Here is an 18,192-nt window from a genome sequence, read left to right as displayed (position 1 = left end):
AAATATATCGCGAGGACAGGGCCCTAAAAACTATTAAAACCAAAATCCGACAAACAAATTATTAAAAAAAAATATCGCGAAATCCCATTGTTCGCCGAGAATTGGCGAAGGTTAAATACGCCTATGGAAAGATTATATACGGTCTACACAATTTCCATGATTTAGTCTTTGGCCGGGGATTTATGTCTCTCAAATTTCTTTAAGAAGGCTACAAAATTGAAAGGCACTACTCTATAGAAAAATAGATTGTAATTCACAATATAAACATCACAAGGAGCCATGGGCTGCATGTGGGAAACTTAAAATTAATCGCGACCAGGTCTTAAACTTTATTTTTCACTGACCTATAACCGCCAGTAACCCAAGAATACACCAAATTCATCAATTATTCCTCAAAGAATATTTATTATTAATTATTATTATTGGAAGTTTTGCCATCTAATTTTGACATATTTACTAGATTGAAATTTTTTCTTTTTACTAGCTTTACTATTAAAAAAGTACTGGAACAGACCAATTCCAAATTGTCTGGACGCCTACGTCACAGAGCCAATTTTTAATTTTTTGACAATTAATACATGGAATCCATGGCATAATTACAGAAGGTAGTCTCATTTTTAATTTGGAACTCATCTATCAATTTGAAATAATATGAAAAATAGATTCCATAAAATTGTATGTATGTCGATTGGCATGTTTTCAATAAATTAAACAAAAAATATTTTCTAAAGCTGAACATTGTTCGCAAAATTTAACCATGGTTGTTACCTCTTATATTTACAAGTTTTACAGGCAGGGAACTTCAAAATATTTATAAATATAAATGATTTAGCAATTTTTGCCACTGAACACATGATTTGCGTACATTTCGAATGAAGATATTTTCATTTATTTTTTTTTATATTTTAAAAAACAGAGGGCTAGTCAACTTTCTATTAAAATAGAAGGTATAAAACGGCATATACATTAGAACTTTTTACTGGGTTAACCTACGTTATGAGGATTTATTTGACATATGTGCAAAGGATTTGACAATTAAAACCCACTGGTTTAACGAAATCCGGTTAAATGTAAATGCACTATAAGACCATACACCATTTGTAGTCACCGTCTAAAAATATAATTTTCGCTCAAATTTGTATTTGATGATAAACTATTTTTCGTTTAGTTCAGTAGATAAAACAAGTTAAGCGCGATTTTGAAATTTTTTAATCCCGTAAGCGTGATTAACTTTTTAAAATGCGTCTTTCTTGTGAGCCGTCCGATGACGAACTGCATTTAAATTTTAAAAGCTAAATGCTGTCAAAGGCTAATTTATGAAAAAATTGGAAATATATGACTGCATGAGACTCCCTTGTATAGTTATACCATGCATGGACTCAATTGTCTTTTATTGTCATGTCGCTATTTTGTGCATTAGTGCTATAGAGACTGTTCCATTAACAGAAAATATGGACATTTTTTGACATCTTTAAATAATTTCCAAAAATGAAAAACTTTCAGAAAATTTTGTATGAGAAATTAAAAATATTCCTTCCCAAAACCCTTAAAATGTTGTTTCTGAATGCTGTAATGTTGAATTGCAATTACAACTGAATTTGGAACACATATGTATACAAATTGAGTTATTGTTTTGAGAGAGCAGGGACACACACAAAGAAAATGTAATCAGCGGGTACAATTAACCTACCTCTTGTTATTGTACCATGATCAGTAATAAACAATTCAAAAAAACTCTATGTACACACTTTTACTTAAGTTTTGTGAAAAAACAGTAATATTTACTCAGTAAGATTGTTTAACGTGTAATTCTGTATCAAGACGAAACTTGTCCCGTAAATTCTCAGCATAGAATTGTCAAACTTCTTTTTACTGGAAGTTGGAGTAAACAGACACAGCTAATTTTAGAACATTTCGGACATAGCAAGTTTTTACAAGAAGTGAAGTGAAGTGAATAAACGAATTATACGATTTCAGTACACACTTAATGTATCAAATTATTTTATTTTATATTTGAGGATTTCGTATTTATTTATTTTTTTCTTTTACACATTCAATCGTATTCTTTATTTACTTAACTTGTTTTTGTTTCTTAATGTAAAGAAAAGTTCGTAGTTTATAGAGAAATTATAAAAAATGTGTAGATTTTTTAAACAAAACAAAACACAACCATATTATTTTTTTTTAACAATTTATTGCAACAAAAATTGAAATTATACTAAAAATAAAAAAATACAAATTTCAAAAATATTTATAGTATATACAAAAAAATATACATTACACTAAATAATAGGGACGAAACACCAAATACCTTAAAGAGATTTTTGTAAATGAGATTCTTAGAAATTACAGCTACAATAAAAAAATACATTCGAAAACGAAATACAATTTAATATCATTATACTGTTTAGTGTTGTTGCATAAAAAACAAAAGAATATTTATAAAATAATGTTACAACACTGACACGGATGGATTTAAAAGGAGGGGGATATAAGAGAGTCGTATGAGGTATAGATATGTTCAATTTTTTATTAATAACTAATTAGATATAAGAATTTAAATTGTGTGATTAGAAAATATGCAACGAAATTAGTGTTTAAATGCACGTTTTGAAAATCATTTGTATTAAAAATTTATTAGAAATGCTTCAATGTTATTTTTTTTACTTTATGGTAAAACTGTTTGGAATAGTGGCGAATATCAAATTGAAGACCTACAATCAAAATGTTGAAACAGAAATATAAATTAGTGACATAATTATTGCACATCGATCTGTTTTGAATGAAAAAAAGTCTCTATCATTGACATTTTTATTTTCTATCCGTTGGCTTTAATAACTACCTTTTGTCGGTCATAAAAATTGTTAACAGTACAGGAGATTGTGAAACATGAAGAACAATTCACACAAAACTTTGGAGTGCATTAAGTAAATTACAAAAATTAATACACCAGAGTAAACCAACACTAAATACAAAATGTTTCACACCAATATGAAAAGGGTTTAGAATTATTACATTAATAAAAAATCAGAAGGAATATCGAAAAAATGCATAGAAAATGTTTACAAATTTAAATACAAATATTGTCATGAAATCTTGATTTAATGGTTATGTTTCTGCAGTTAAAGGTTGCGTTTTGTTAGAAGTGCCAGATATTATTTGTCCAGCATACCGACACATGTGCAAACACCAAACTATTCGCTAATTAATTGTTAAATAATTTGAGCAAGTTGGGTGATTTGTTCATGTGACTCAGTTCTTATTTTAACTAAAAAAAGAGTTATTTAATTCTAATATATTGTATATATACATTGTACAAAATTTGTTTTTTTTAATATTATTTTTTTTTACTTATGAAACATTTGTTCGATTTGTTTGCTTTTGTAAACTTTATATTCTCTCTACTTAAGGATAATGTTCTTTTTTTATAGTATATGATGGTATTAATATTGTGGATTTATATAGATTATTGTTTGAGTTTCGGGTTTATGGTTAAAAGTTTTTATTTTGCAAATATTGATTGATTTTAGTATTTTTTTTTTTTTTGTGTTCTGAAGAATTGACGTTAATTGTTTTGTATGTAATATATATTTGTTTGGGATTGATTTCAATTCTTATCTCTTCTGCAAAAATTATTAAGTTTAAACTATAGACTTTAAAATAATTTCCAAATTAAATATCTGTTGTAAAATCATTATTGAAGATCATTATAAAGGAATATTGCAGGATCGCATTGCTCAACTGTTGAATAAACCATAACTATGGATACGATTAAAAAACAAATAAAACATAGACAAAATGATATTCAAATACATCATACGAATTAAATTTGCCTAATTAATTTGGGTCAGTTGGCAGAACTGTAGGCCTATTCTGTAACGTTTTAACAACATTCGACATTGTTTATTTTACAACAATTTCATTTGTTTGTTTTGTTGTTTTTACAATAACAAAAGAAAATTAAACAATATCGAACGTTGTTAAAAGTTACAGAATATGCCTACTGGGCAAACTATAATCGTATTTACTGGGGCACACGGACTTGCATAATCTAATCTAACTATATCCTTATCATGTTGCCTTTCCCAAAGGAATGCACATCAAAAGATACCTCTAAGAGTTTCCGTTACTTAAGGTTACAGGACCACAGACATTTGTGATCATCCTAAAAGACTTTGTAAGGAGAGAATATAGAAAAGAAAAAAATTAAAATAATTGGTAAAAGTAAAGGGGTTGGAAACTGAACCACGACAAGTTTTTGGCCAAAACGGTGTTGAGTGTCTATGTCATACCTAACGAACATTATTCGGAGTCTTCTATTTCCAAGCATGGGCAGATATTCTAGTGTTTCCCTTTCCTCTTCAACCACACAAAGATGGCAGTATTCTACTTTATTAATTTCCCTTTTGGAATGATCTGTGATGATCTATACAGTCATTTTTTACTTTTGCCTCCATTCCTTTATGAGACCTTAAATATGATTTTCCAAACTACTATATAGAATCATAATTACCAAATATGATTTTGAGTAAATGCTTTCTTTTGTGTTATAATTTGGAAATTTCAATGGGCATTAGTAGCTATATAGCATATTTTTTTCTTTTTTGGATATTGTCTAAGATGTGTATGCTGTGTTTATTTATGTATGTTAATATTATTGCACTTTTTTTACTTAAACTAAACATGATAAACTTCTGAAAAGGAATGAAATACGAATTTAATAATACCAAAATAGAAATACAAATAGTTTAATGGCAACAACAATCAAATTAACTAGCTGCATTTCTGAAATTGTTATTTTTAGTTATGACAAGTATGAATTTTCACTTGATTCTAAAAAAAGTAGAAAATATTGCAAATAATTAAAAGAGATATATTGATTTAATAAAAAAAATATCACATTTTAAATTGTATATATTGCATTGTTGTGTTGCCATCATACCACATTTTTTCTCGAAAATGAAAATTAAAAGCAGCAAACTCTGAGGTGAATGAACCGATCGAAAAAAATTTTGATCACTTTAAAATGCACATCAAAAAAATGTACAAACTTAATATGAAATTACATATTGTTATTATTTTATATTTTGTAAATTGATTATCTAATCCACAAAAAACACACACATTTTTCAATTTAAACACACTGGTTAAAGAGAGATGTCTAATAAATGTATATCTTAATACTAAACAAATAATAATATACAAAACGCTTTTTTAAATCTATACTTACATTTCTATATATATATATTAGATGTATATATGCACGAAAAATTATCATCAATTCACTAGAGATTAGACTAATGTTGAACGCCATTGGTTTATGGTATTCCTGGAAGTTGTTATTTTTTCTATAGTATTTGTCTTTTTGTAAATTCCATTGTTGTTAGAGATGTTTGTTTGTTGGTTTGCTGGTTGCTTGGTTTCTTGTCTTGGTTTGTGATTTTACAAATTCAAATTATATACAGGTAAAGCATCCGCATCAGCAATGGCACCTTGACGATTTTGTCTGGCTGTACCAGCAGCAACTTGTGGTACGGGTGCTGGGGCAACAACACCAGCACCACCACCCCCACTACTTACCGGTGCAGAATTTCCCCTAGTATTCACCCGAGTATAGTTACGATTATTCACTTGATATAAACGTGGTGGATATGATATTAATGTGGATCCTAATGCCATGCTCAGAGGAGCCTTGTAACGACCGGGTAAACTTACGAATACCGTTCCAACTGCTGCTAAATTATCAGCCGTCGGCTCGATAGCTATTAACAATACCTCGGGCAACTGATTGTTGCCACCACTAGTCGCCTGATGTTGATGCTTTGACCGGGCACCGGTGGCACTGCGAACAACTCGGTTATTTGCTGCTGCCGATGTAGACGATGTTGTTGGATGTGGACTATCCAAATCGAAGGAGTTTGCCGCCAGAAATACATACGCAAACGGACGTTTGGCTAAATGCAATAGTTCTACAACATGTTGTCGTCGAGCTCTTCTAATATCCGCGGTTTGTTTCACCTTCCATATGACCACACAAACAGCCAAAAACAAAAAGAAACAAGAAAAGAACACCGAAAAGAATACAAACAAATCGATGTGCAATTGATCTTGACGGAACACAACGGAGCCGTAGCTAGGTTCAGGGCCAGAGCTGGCTCGCAGGGCTATGAAAAATCTCGTGGCACTTAAATTGTGAGCGTGTTGTGGCAAAGTTAAAACCAATCGATTTTTCAAGCCAAATAATCTCAATAAGGTGTTGCAATGATTCAATGTGACATGGGTGCTCAAATCCTTGGCATGTTGATCTTTCACATAGAAACTATGACCACCATGACTTTTGCAGTCTTGAATATGCGGAACATAATAACTGTTGCGTTTGTCATTCATAACCAATTTCGAATACGAGGTGGTGTTGTCATATTTCGGCTGGGCTATATTCAGTGGATGTGAGCGTTTAATTTTGGGACCCCAATTGTAACGATTGTCCAAGAAGATTTCATGATAGCCATTGGTTTCATTTGTCTCAACAATAAACGAATCATCTTGGGGTGACATATATACATCCAATTCACCCTGTGTAACATCAATAATGACGCGTATATCGACATTCATGAAGCGTGGTTGAATGACAAAGAACACTGTTTGTCCGGGTTTTAAAGCTGCCGGCTTTGCTTTGCATTCCTCTGAAAACGAACAAAAAAATCAAAATTAAAATGATTTCAATCAGCATAATAATTGTTATGAAAAGAATGATCATAAAGTCTAATAGTTTAAACAACAAGCTGTGTAGTATACTCCAATTCAAATATTCAATATACACTTGTAGCAAAACTAAAGGAAAAGGAAATTGTCTCAATTATTGCTTGGACAAAACTGAAACAAACTCTACTATGCAAACAGATGAGCCCTGGAATTTTAATTATTTTTTTTTTTAATTTAAGTTATAATCACTTTTTTTTGGATTCTATTTATAGTAAAAACAAATAGTACCATAAATATTGTATTACTCACCTATAGGTTTTGCATCGAAACACATTCTTGATTCCACCGTTATCTGCTTATAACATTGATGGCCATCAATTGGATTTCCAGCATATGAGTCACGACATTTCGAACATTGAACACTCCAACATAGATGAGCCGAGTTTTTACCACCACCCGCAGTACATGTGGCGTCACTCTCCGTATTGTTGCCACAATTACATTTCTCTCCAGTTACCGGATCACAGACATTGCCGTGGCCATGACACTGACATGGACGACACTCTTTTCGATGATCTTCGGAACCGCGAAAGTAGCCCACAATACATGTATCACAACGTTCACCGGCCGTGTTATTGGCACACCGAAGACATGTTGCATTGCCCAGTGGCCCCTCGGGCAGATTACGTTCCAACTCTTCACGTGTCATATTGAAATAGGTTGGTTCCGAATCGTGGGCTATACACGAATCAGTATGTCCATTGCAATATTCATGACATGGCACACAGGCTCTACCTTCCCTGGGATCACCCACAAATAACGGTTGACATTTTTCACACTGTGGTCCCATGGTGTTATTGTGACATTCAATACAATCGTCCAGTAAATTGGGTCCCCTACAATTCGAATGACCATTGCACAAACATTGAATACTACAGTTGGCACCGACATAACCAAAATCACATTCACACATATCGGGACGCACACAATTGCCACGAACACAACCTTGACTACAGACCGGTATACAGGTGTCATTTTCGGGACGATAACCTTCACCGCATTCGCAATGATATCCATCAGGAGTGTCGATACACTTCTCAGACTCGGGATGACAGTGATGATGATCATTTGTACACTCGTTTTCAGCCGGACATTTAACATAGTTCCACGACACAACATCCGTAGGTTTCAGCATTGAGTCATTGCGAAGTTGGGCATAGATTAGATCACATGTAGACGACGAAGGATATTCCTGTTTGTTTTCCAATGATCCCTCAGTACAAATACCATCGCCATTATAACCATCCCTAGCACACCAACCACAGTGGGCATGTTCCAAACATGTCGAACATTGTGTGTATACATTACAAGGCTCAGGGCAGTGGTCTGTTTCGTTGGCTTCCAACACCAAACCACATACACCACCAGCACACAGCAGTGGCTGTGATTGTGGCGATAGACAAGTATTCAGCATGGTAGACCACTTGCAATCTTTGGGCTGTTCACTGTCGTCGTTACTCAAACAGGTCGAACAGTTTGTGTAATGGTGGCAGGGCAGAGGACATTGACCTATAATCTTGTATTGATTTTGCTCCACCAGCTCCTTGGTAATACACTCAATTGTTCCCAATTCATTTTGTGCCCATTCACAGTTCTCATTTAGGACACAAGCTTCACAATACAACGTGTGACACTGAGGCTGGGGACACAAATTCAAGAGTCCAACACTGACTTCTTTGGAGCACCAAAAACGACGTTCACAATCGACACCGGCTGGAACACATCTACCCTTAATGCCACACTCATCACACCACTGACAGACGGGCGTTGTCTCCACATGGGATGGCCAAGATGCTAAACATTCCGAGCAGGTTGTGAAACTGGAACAATTTCTCCTCGACATCCATGCGTCATCGCAAGCAGCTCCGTTGTTGTACACCAGAGTTCCGTTGCCATTATTACACACATTACTGTGCGTATCGTGGGAATAGCAAAACGAAGAAGTCACAAAGTTTGCCGACACCGTACAGAAACTGCAGCCCATGTAGTGCCGGCAGAGATACTTCCCAGCACTCCATAGTTGACAAATATCATTGGGTATGGTAATCTTGGTCACATGACTTTGAGCAGCACTGCCATCCCAGCCGCCGATAACGTAAATCGTATTACTTTCGTGATCTATGGATATGTCTTCGGCGTATGTGGATATTTGCAGTTGGCCGACTATATTCACATCCTCGGTCAGTCGTATCCACTGATTGCAGTTATAGACATAGGCAATGAGAACGTCGCTGGCATTATAGGGGAAATTCCGTCCGCCGTATACTATCATGTATTGATCAGTGGTCACAGCCGAATGGAAGTATCGTGCCCTCGGCAACAGCCATTCCGGTCGGTTAAGTTCCTTGAATGGCGGCAACTCTGTCCAAGTCATCTTTTGTAAATGCAGGGCATACAGTTTATTCTGTGGCTCAGTAGAGTAGCCACCAAACACATACATAATGTGTTTCTCGCTGTGATAGACTGTGGTGTGGCCATAGAGCACCGGCATGCGTACACCCAACGCCAACAATTGTTCCCATCTGAATGTCTCAAGGTTGAATTCCCACAATTCCAGTTGTCGAGATTTATTTAAGGTCATACCACCGATTAGAATCAATGACTCTCGTTCATTATTTCTAGTATAGGTTAGTGTGTGACCTGCAAGAGCCGGTGGCTTCACGCGATGACCCGATAGATCTAACTCAGACCAACGCTGATTTTGTATCGAAAATTGCCAAAAATCCGACAATATCTCCGGCTTCGGAGACGTTGTTGCACCAGTGGTTGTTATGCCACCATATATGAATATAGTTTGGCGTTTCACATAGATCTCTGCAGCGTGGAAATATCTACCCAGCGGCATTTTATCATCCGGCGTCGATTCCACAGTAACTTGCATCCAGGTGCCATTCTTCGTGTCGAATTGACGGAAATCATTCAGTGGGCCATGCGATGGAGAATAGCCCCCAAACATCCATAGAGAACCGCGTCTATCGGCACATACGGTATGACCAAATCTGGGTATGGTTTTACGTAAATGTTCATAGGATTCCGACAATAGCATTGTATTGAATAGTTCCGTAACAGTTATTTGATTCAGTTTGAGGGCAGTGCTGCAATCCTTTCCTCCCCAGCCTGGATTGCAAATGCAACGACCATAATCTGTATCACAATAGCCCTGCATACGTTTAGCATTGCAATTGCGAGGACATATTTCAATTTCGCACTTTGGTCCCACATAGCCGGCGGGACATACACATCTTTGTTGTTCGTCGCAAATATGCGGATGTAGGCAAGTGTTGGCCACACAATTCTTCACGGTATACAGGGCATTAAAGCCGAAGTGTTTGCGCAAACCACCTCCTTGTTTGTAATACACTGTGACATGGCTGGACCTGGCCTCAATGATGTGTGACGAGGTGTACGGGTTGCAGACCACAGAAATAAGTTGATTTTGTTGGGAAACGCCGGTCAGATCGGGTAAGCTATCGTAAATGTAAACAGCATTTTCATCGCAGTCCATGGCAAGGGAATTCCATTCGAACTCAACTTGTAGTAAGGACTTCTCGGCATGGAGTGTTTTCGGTGCCAGAATCCATAGGCATTCCTTAACCTCCAGTTTAGCTCCCCACGGTGATTTGTAGGCTTTATATGAACCGATACCACTACGTCCCATATTTCGCAACATTCCTCGTGATTCGCATTGATAATAACATTGTCCTCCATCTCGAGGGTCTCCATAGAAACCTGGCGAACATTTGTCACATTTAACACCCTCTGTATTGTCCTTACAGTAGCATTCACCGTTGTTGACATTGCAGATGCCTAGATCTTGATTTCCGTGGCCATTACATTCACATGGTGTACATCCGGCCGCTGAAGTAGCATTCCCATAGCTGCCCTGGCGACAACGCTCACATCGTTCACCCTCTGTCCAAGCTTGGCAGGAATCACATTTGCCCACACGTTCGTTACACGTCGAATGGTTATGACAGCCACAATTAATGGAACAATCCGGACCCGTCCATCCCAATTCACAGCGGCAGACGTAATCAGGGGCATCAGAACAGTAGCCATGTACACAGGTTTCGTAACAAGTTCGGGTGCAAGACTGTCTGCCGTCTCCAACAAAACCTCTCCTACAGTGACATCGATAGGAACCATGGGTATTTGTGCACTTAGCCTCCTTGTGACAGTCATGCAGACCCAAGCCGCACTCATCCACATCAGGACATTGGGCATACGCCCATTCGGCGTCATGTATGTAGGAACTATTCAAAGCCAAAGAACAATTACCAAAGGGTCTGCTGAAGTCACCTTGCATGCATTTGCCCTCAATGGGATTGTCACGATCGAAACACCAACCACAACTTAGTGTCTTGAGGCAAGTACTGCAGTTGCGATATTGAGCGCAAGATTTGCATTGCTGTTGTTTTGGAACGGCCTGATGGTGAATGGGAATCAAGGCCGATGTTCTGGAGGTCATCATAACACCACTGTCCCCTTCAATTTGGTGAGGACTCACAGACTGGTCTAGCCATTCGCGACACATTCCAAACTGATACTCACTCGTATAGACTGCAAAACTGAAGCATGCCGATTTAGCTTCGCACCACACACATCGGCCTCTCTCATTTAAACAGTCTTGACAATTGGTGCGTAATCTACACTGGACTGGACATTGTTCAACTGCCCGAACGCTGTTTTCCGATTTTCCCAAGCGAGCACAACGAGCCTCTTCCGCCCACCATTCACATAAACGCGATTCGACACACTCTTCACATGAAACATAATTAGAACAGTTGGCACAATGACTGGGCTGATTCACGAGATATTCCCACAGGACATAGGAGGAGTTATTCTCCGTTACTTTGGTGAGACTACACGCCTCTGTTTCATTAACTGTCTTCGGCATACATTCCGACTTAAGGGAGCACCAGGCACACGCATTATCCGTCAGACATTGCAAGCAATTTTTGTACTGGTTACAATCCTCTCCCGAATAGTATGGCTCCAGATATTCAAATGTGAAAGCATTCAGATTTCCATGGTAGATATGTTGCAGTTCCATTTTCGTCTTCTGGTACGTATTGTAAATGTTGTTCAGACCAATGCGCCGGCGAGCTTGAAAGTCTATAAGAAACGGTTGTTCTGTACTTGGAATCTCGACATTGCTACAATATGATTGATTCGAGGATTGTTTGGTCAATTCCTTCAATGAGCTCAAATCACGACCCAGACCTGCTTTCAGTACAGCATTGGAATAACTTGTACAAACTTGAATTTCTGTCGGTTCTTCTTCCCATTGTTTTTGTGGTCGAACAAATCCCAAGAGACGAGCCAACATTTCACCTTCCATTTTCTGTTCGTACTGGGTTGTTGGTGTGGGCGAGGAAAAATCGACCATTGTGGCATTTACAATGGCCACATAGTCTGGCATTGTTAAATTGACCGGATAATGGTATTTGATATAGGTTAAACCGGGTCTGCGATCATTTCGTGTGCACTGGGAAGGCTGACGGATTTCCGTGCCCTGTTCTCCCCACCAACCTGGACTATGTGATGGAGTGTCCTCTCCACATATGCCATAGTTATCATCACGATGGTGACATTTAGCATTCTGCACACACCAAGAACATTCATTTAATCCCAATTTACTGGCGACAGACAAGTAATTTTCGCCATTATCTGCTGGCCTGGACCACTGAGTACCATGAACCAGACACGAATGACAATCGCCTAGCGAAGGACATATTCCAGGGCAACGTGATGTTTGCAAGTTGCTAGTACAGTTGGCCCCAATAGTACGGCCATAACAACTACTGTCTGCCGAACACCAACCGCACTCGGGATTCGATAAACATGCTGTATGCGAGGTATGATAACGACAAGCCATTTCGGGATTATGACCAAATATACCATTGGCTCTCAACACCTGCGGTAGTTCATAGGCAAAGAGATCGGCATTTACATTTCCATGGTAGCCACCAACTATAAGTAGTGTGTTATTTTTCCTCAAGGCTGCAGCATGAGCAAACACACCCTGTTTCTTGGGGTAGATATTATCCTCGGGCGATACTTCCTGATTAATCCAAATGTGGCATGACAGATGATACCAATACATTTGATTGTCATAGCATATCTCGTCCTTATTGTGGCGATGTGTATAGCCACCGAAGACTATCATGTAATTGCCACTAACTGTTGCCGTATGGAAGGCTCGTTCTCGCGGTATATTTGTATCTCTGAGTGCTGTGCGTGGATATAGTATCTCTGTCCAATGAAATTTATCCAATTGGAAGGCAAAAATACGATCGGATAGTTTTGAGAATCGTGCAAGGCTTGTCATTATGCCTCCAAAAACAATCAAAGAATTCGTAGGTTTGTAGTATACCGTGGTATGCGCGGCTAGGCGTACATCTAACTTTTTGCCCCCTCGTGGATGTATAAATTCCCATTCACATTCTTCATCGCTATCCGGTTTTGTAATGGGCCAGCATATGCGATATATACTATAAAAGAAAAATGATAAATGTTATATAGAAAGTAAATGTGTGGTTCATGGTTCTAAGGATAGCTAAGGTAACCTACTCTGAGGAAAATTCGCCTGACTCCAAACTGCCACCAAAAATATACAAATAATCGCCAGCGTAAGTTATGGTATGTCTTGCCATCGGAGGCACCTTCAATTTTGATTGCATTGCCAATTGTTTCCATTTGCCGCCACTTTCACTTCGATTATAGAACCAAAGGTCATTAAAGAAACTTCCATTTGCTTGTTTTCCGCCAAATATAACAAAACCTCCAGGAACGGTTGTAGCTGCATGGCCATAACGGCCATGGGGTTTATTGTCTGTAACTTCCTCTAATATATCCTCCAAATATTCGGTCAGTTCTTCGTCTGTTGAGTTGACAGTTAGTGTTGTTAGAAGAGGTGAACTGCGAACAGTGCGTCTCGTATGTAAATCTTTGGATGGATTCGTTTCAGCCAATGTGTAGAGAATATTTCGAAAAAATGAAATATCACTAGTAAGTCCCCATAGTTTGGCCTCATCCTCGTTTTTATGTTGTAGTACAGCTTTCAGAAGCGTATGATCAATTTTCGGTTGATGATAATAATGTCGACGATTTTGTAATGTGATGCCCCATTCATCAACCCATTGGCTGGTTTGGAAGCGATATATCTGAAATATATATATATTTTTTTCAATGTCTTGTCTATTTGTATGAGAAGATGCATTTTACTAACCTGCAATGTACTTATAACATTATTTAAATCGTATCCACCGAAAACATACAAGGAATCTTCTTCTTCGATATAAACTGCTGTATGAGCGGCACGAGCTGTCATTCCTTCAGCATCGGTTGATAGCCAACGCCAATTACCGCCAGGTGGGTTTTCATGTAGATCACATAATCTGCCACTATAACCCTAAATTGAGTAAATTTAATTGTTAATAATGCTTATAATATATATGGACCATATTGCTTTGTTATATTTAGAAGAATACATTTTCGGAAGGGAATATTTTAATAGGCGTTCGTTCATTACGTACAACTTAATATGTAATCCGATATGGGTTTTTCGATTTTCTTCAAATTCATGCTTATTTAAAATAGAGAGGCATTGTAGAGGAATAAAATATAACTAATTTGAAATTCAACGTTTCCACGAGAGTGGGGAACAAAATCCAAAACTATTTTCAAAAAAAAAATTAACGAACTGAATTATTGTTCGATTTTTAAATATCGGATAGGATTTACGCTATTTTAGATTCTTTAATATTAAATCTGCCTCACTTTGTAATTAATCCATTAGATTACAAAACTATATGGAGTCTACAATGATTCTATCAGGATATTATAAACGAAATAAAAAATTATCAGAGGTTCCACTAGGACCCATAAATAGACTTCTTTTATGGACAAATGACAAAGTCGGCTATGCGACAAAATCCCATTTTAAATAGGATGGCCTTCGGCCGGATATTAAACAATTTTCGCTCATTTGCTGTAGGACCGGCATAAGTCAAATGTCACATTTTACAAGGAGCAGAGGAACTTTACAGCTTCTCAGAGTGTAAGAGATATTCATCAGAATTTTTTACACAACATGGTCACGAGTGGTCTAGCAGCAAATGGGCGATATACCAAACTCGGGACGGGACAGAATTCTCTTTTAAAAAATAATTGGGTGTGCTTTTACAATCACAACGTCCTCAACCGCTACAAATTGATACCCATACTGCTGTAGAGAATAAAAACAGTGGGAAAATGTAGGGTCCTTCCCCCTGATCTCTCGGAGCCCATAGAATTACGTATGTTTAAAATTACAAAACTATCCGTGATCTGGACTTAAGCCTACACTAGCTTGTAGTAGTGATGAATCTTCTAACACTTACATTTTCACAATGACACACTCCTTTGATACATTTCCCTCTTCCTTGCGCCTCGCCACATTTGTTAGGACATATTTCATCCTCACAGTCCGGACCCACCCATTCGCCGTGACAAACACACTGATGACCAACACACTTTCCATGGCTATGGCAATTATTCAAACAATTCGATATGTAATAAGAAGCCCGAAATCCATCCAGAACATAGTTTGTGTCACTGTACATCAAAATCAGCATCTGGAAATATATATAGATACATCAAACAAGATTTCAACACCATAGTATATTTTTCTGTAACTTACACTTCCACTGCGTGCCACCAGCCGCTGTGGTTGGGTACGGCCACTAAAGCTGCCCAAGAGTGTTGAATTGAAGGAATCGCCATCGTAAACATAAATATAATCGTACGAACACTCCGTTCCCATTGTGTGAAATGTCAGGGTAATGAATTGACTATCATTGCGAGCCTTGATGAGCCACTCGCAATGCGAATCTTGTGTGTAATTGAATCCAGCCGGTCCATCACTGATTTCTCCATATTCCATTGTCAGCACTTTTCTACTTCGGTCACAGGGGGCATGATAGTGTATCTGTTGTTGCTGGGGACCGCTGGCAAACACCAAGGCGATATGTTCCAGCGCCGCTGCGATTGTAAACAGCGCCAGCAAACATTTTATTGATTGAATTGAACAGTACATTTATTTTCTTCGGGCAGCGTTGCGTTTTTGCCAATTGACTTGTTTCTAGTTGGTTTATTTCACAAAAATACAAACAAGTTATACATTTTTTTATTTTTATTTCATTGGTATAGCTTGCTTTTCTTTTTTTTTCTTTTTTCGCAATAAACTTCTCACAGTAATCGTTGGTATCGGATACGTCTTCACTCTCTCGAAAAAAGTATTGCCTCAAAACTGTACTTATATTGAATATATTGAAAATAAAATCTTATATTTGCATTATTTATTTATTTTTAATTCGGCCACACTGTCCACTCTTTGCAAATGCCTGCCTTCTCAGAGACTGAGAAAAATTAAAAAGCGTTCCACCAGCTACAAATGAGGGAGAAGAAGAAATGGCCGATAAAAAAGGAACTCAAAGTGGAAAACGAAAAATTTACGAATGGGGTGTGATGGGCAAGGGCTAAGAAGCGTATTGTTGAGAAAGAGGGGCATGAGAGAATTGCCGATTAGGGATTCCGCAAATCGGCTATAATGACCGACATAATCAAAAACGAACGATGCGAATAGGGGAGACAGAAGAGAATAGTCGATAAAGAACCAGATGGAAACAAAAATCGTGGAATAAACTTGCCAAGTTTACGAATGAGTGTGAAGCAAAACGTCGTGGCACTCGTCATGTTTAGAATGAAGGCACAGAAGAAAGGACACAAATTGTTTCATTCCGTTCCGTTCAGCGTGTTGCCACGCGGTTAAACATAAACATTCGTTAATTTTGCTCATGGTCATTTGTGTTGTAATGTATTCATTATTACATTACGGTTTAAATTATAATTTACCCTAGAAAATTATTTCTAAATTGTGTTGCATGCGAATGTCATTTAATATTAAATTTTATAAAAAATACCGGCAACAATTTCCTAATGTGATATGTTTGCTTGCAACCGGTCAGGAGAAAATGAAGCGGATACATTAAGCTCGGTACAGATGTTGAGAAATTCAGCGTTCAATGGAATTTTATAAATTTCAAATGGAATTTTAGTGATTTCAAATGGAGTTTTATGAATTTCCAATGGAATTCTGCGAATTTCGAAAGGTGTTCTATGAATTACAAATGAAATTCTCGAATTACGGCTTAAGTTGAGTTTAGGGGCTCATCTCCGATTTTTCTGAAATTTTTACCACAGGTAGATCTCGTCTCCCTGATCACGAAAATATATGACATTCATGGGGGAAACCCATATTTCCCGAGATATGGACATCTGAAGTTCCGGAATTCATATGCTCATAACGTGGACATTTATAGGCCGATAATGGTAATATTGACGGATATTTAGAGAAACATGTTTATTTAAAAGAAAATTTCGATCGCCTAGCCGAATTTTCTATCTGTCCATAGGAGAAGTCTTAAATCCCCGGCCGAAGGCCGGCTATATAAGGAAATACTTTGATATAAAGGAAATTTTAATCGCGTAGCCAATTTTTCCACCTGTCCATAGCAGAAAGTCTTAAATCCCCGGCCGAAGGCCGCCTATTTAGAAAAAATTAGTTAAAAAACATTGTTGATGCGTTAGCCGAATTTTCCGCCTGTCCATAGGAGAAAGTCTTAAATCCCAGGCCGAAGGCCGGCTATATAAGAAAAACTTTGATATAAAGGAAATTTTAATCGCGTAGCCAATTTTTCCACCTGTCCATAGCAGAAAGTCTTAAATCCCCGGCCGAAGGCCGGCTATTTAGAAAAAAATTGGTTTAAGAACATTGTTGATACGTTAGCCGAATTTTCCGCCTGCCCATAGGAGAAAGTCTTATTTTCCCGGCCGAAGGCCGGCTATATACGAAAAACTTTGATATAAAGGAAATTTTAATCGCGTAGCCAATTTTTCCACCTGTCCATAGCAAAAAGTCTTAAATCCCCGGCCGAAGGCCGGCTATTTAGAAAAAAATTAGTTTAAAAAACATTGTTGATGCGTTAGCCGAATTTTCCGCCTGTCCATAGGAGAAAGTCTTAAATCCCCGGCCGAAGCCCGCCTATTTTGTATAATTTATAATTAAGACGAATTTAAGTGGAAATATAATGTGTACGCTTTACAATCATACCAATATTACCTTCACCGATTCATAAATAACGAAGTTATGAGCATAGGAATTTCGGAACTTTAGAGGCCCATATCTCGGGAATTATGGACTTCCCCCACGAAAGTCATATATTTTCGTGATCAGGGAGACGAGATCTACCTATGACAAAAATTTCAGAAAAATCGGAGATGAGCCCCTAAACTCAACTTGTTCCGAGATATCAAATTATAACAGTTAACACCTTTTTCAAATGTTATTCCAAACATTTCAATTGCAATTCGAGAATTTCATTTGTA

The 18,192-nt window shown here is 37.4% G+C and overlaps 1 protein-coding gene across 1 annotated transcript; it reads right to left on the bottom strand.

Annotated features, from left to right (window-relative positions):
* Window positions 1-5,442: 5,442 nt before the first annotated feature.
* LOC133321638 (multiple epidermal growth factor-like domains protein 8) lies at window positions 5,443-15,841 on the bottom strand. The gene is made up of 6 exons (XM_061530720.1): window positions 15,446-15,841; window positions 15,147-15,380; window positions 13,994-14,176; window positions 13,336-13,928; window positions 7,012-13,256; window positions 5,443-6,683 (listed from the first exon to the last, which is right to left on the bottom strand). The coding sequence occupies exons 1-6, from the start codon at window positions 15,839-15,841 to the stop codon at window positions 5,443-5,445; spliced, it is 8,892 nt and encodes a 2,963-aa protein (XP_061386704.1).
* Between the last annotated feature and the right edge of the window lie 2,351 nt (window positions 15,842-18,192).

Source organism: Musca vetustissima, unplaced genomic scaffold (genome assembly GCF_032173495.1).
Source record: "Musca vetustissima isolate MV318-11 ecotype Yass unplaced genomic scaffold, APGP_CSIRO_Mvet_v1 utg54033, whole genome shotgun sequence".
NCBI lineage: Eukaryota > Metazoa > Arthropoda > Insecta > Diptera > Muscidae > Musca > Musca vetustissima.
Note: the sequence above shows the minus strand (reverse complement) of the source record. Positions and strands in the feature narration are given on the sequence as shown.

Coding starts and splice junctions, on each gene's coding strand:
- LOC133321638 (XM_061530720.1), bottom strand. CDS start 15,841: ATGTACTGTTCAATTCAATCAATAAAATGTTTGCTGGCGCTGTTTACA. Junction 14,177..15,146: donor GAGTGTGTCATTGTGAAAAT/GTAAGTGTTAGA, acceptor TACTCAATTTAG/GGTTATAGTGGCAGATTATG. Junction 13,929..13,993: donor ATGTTATAAGTACATTGCAG/GTTAGTAAAATG, acceptor TATATATTTCAG/ATATATCGCTTCCAAACCAG.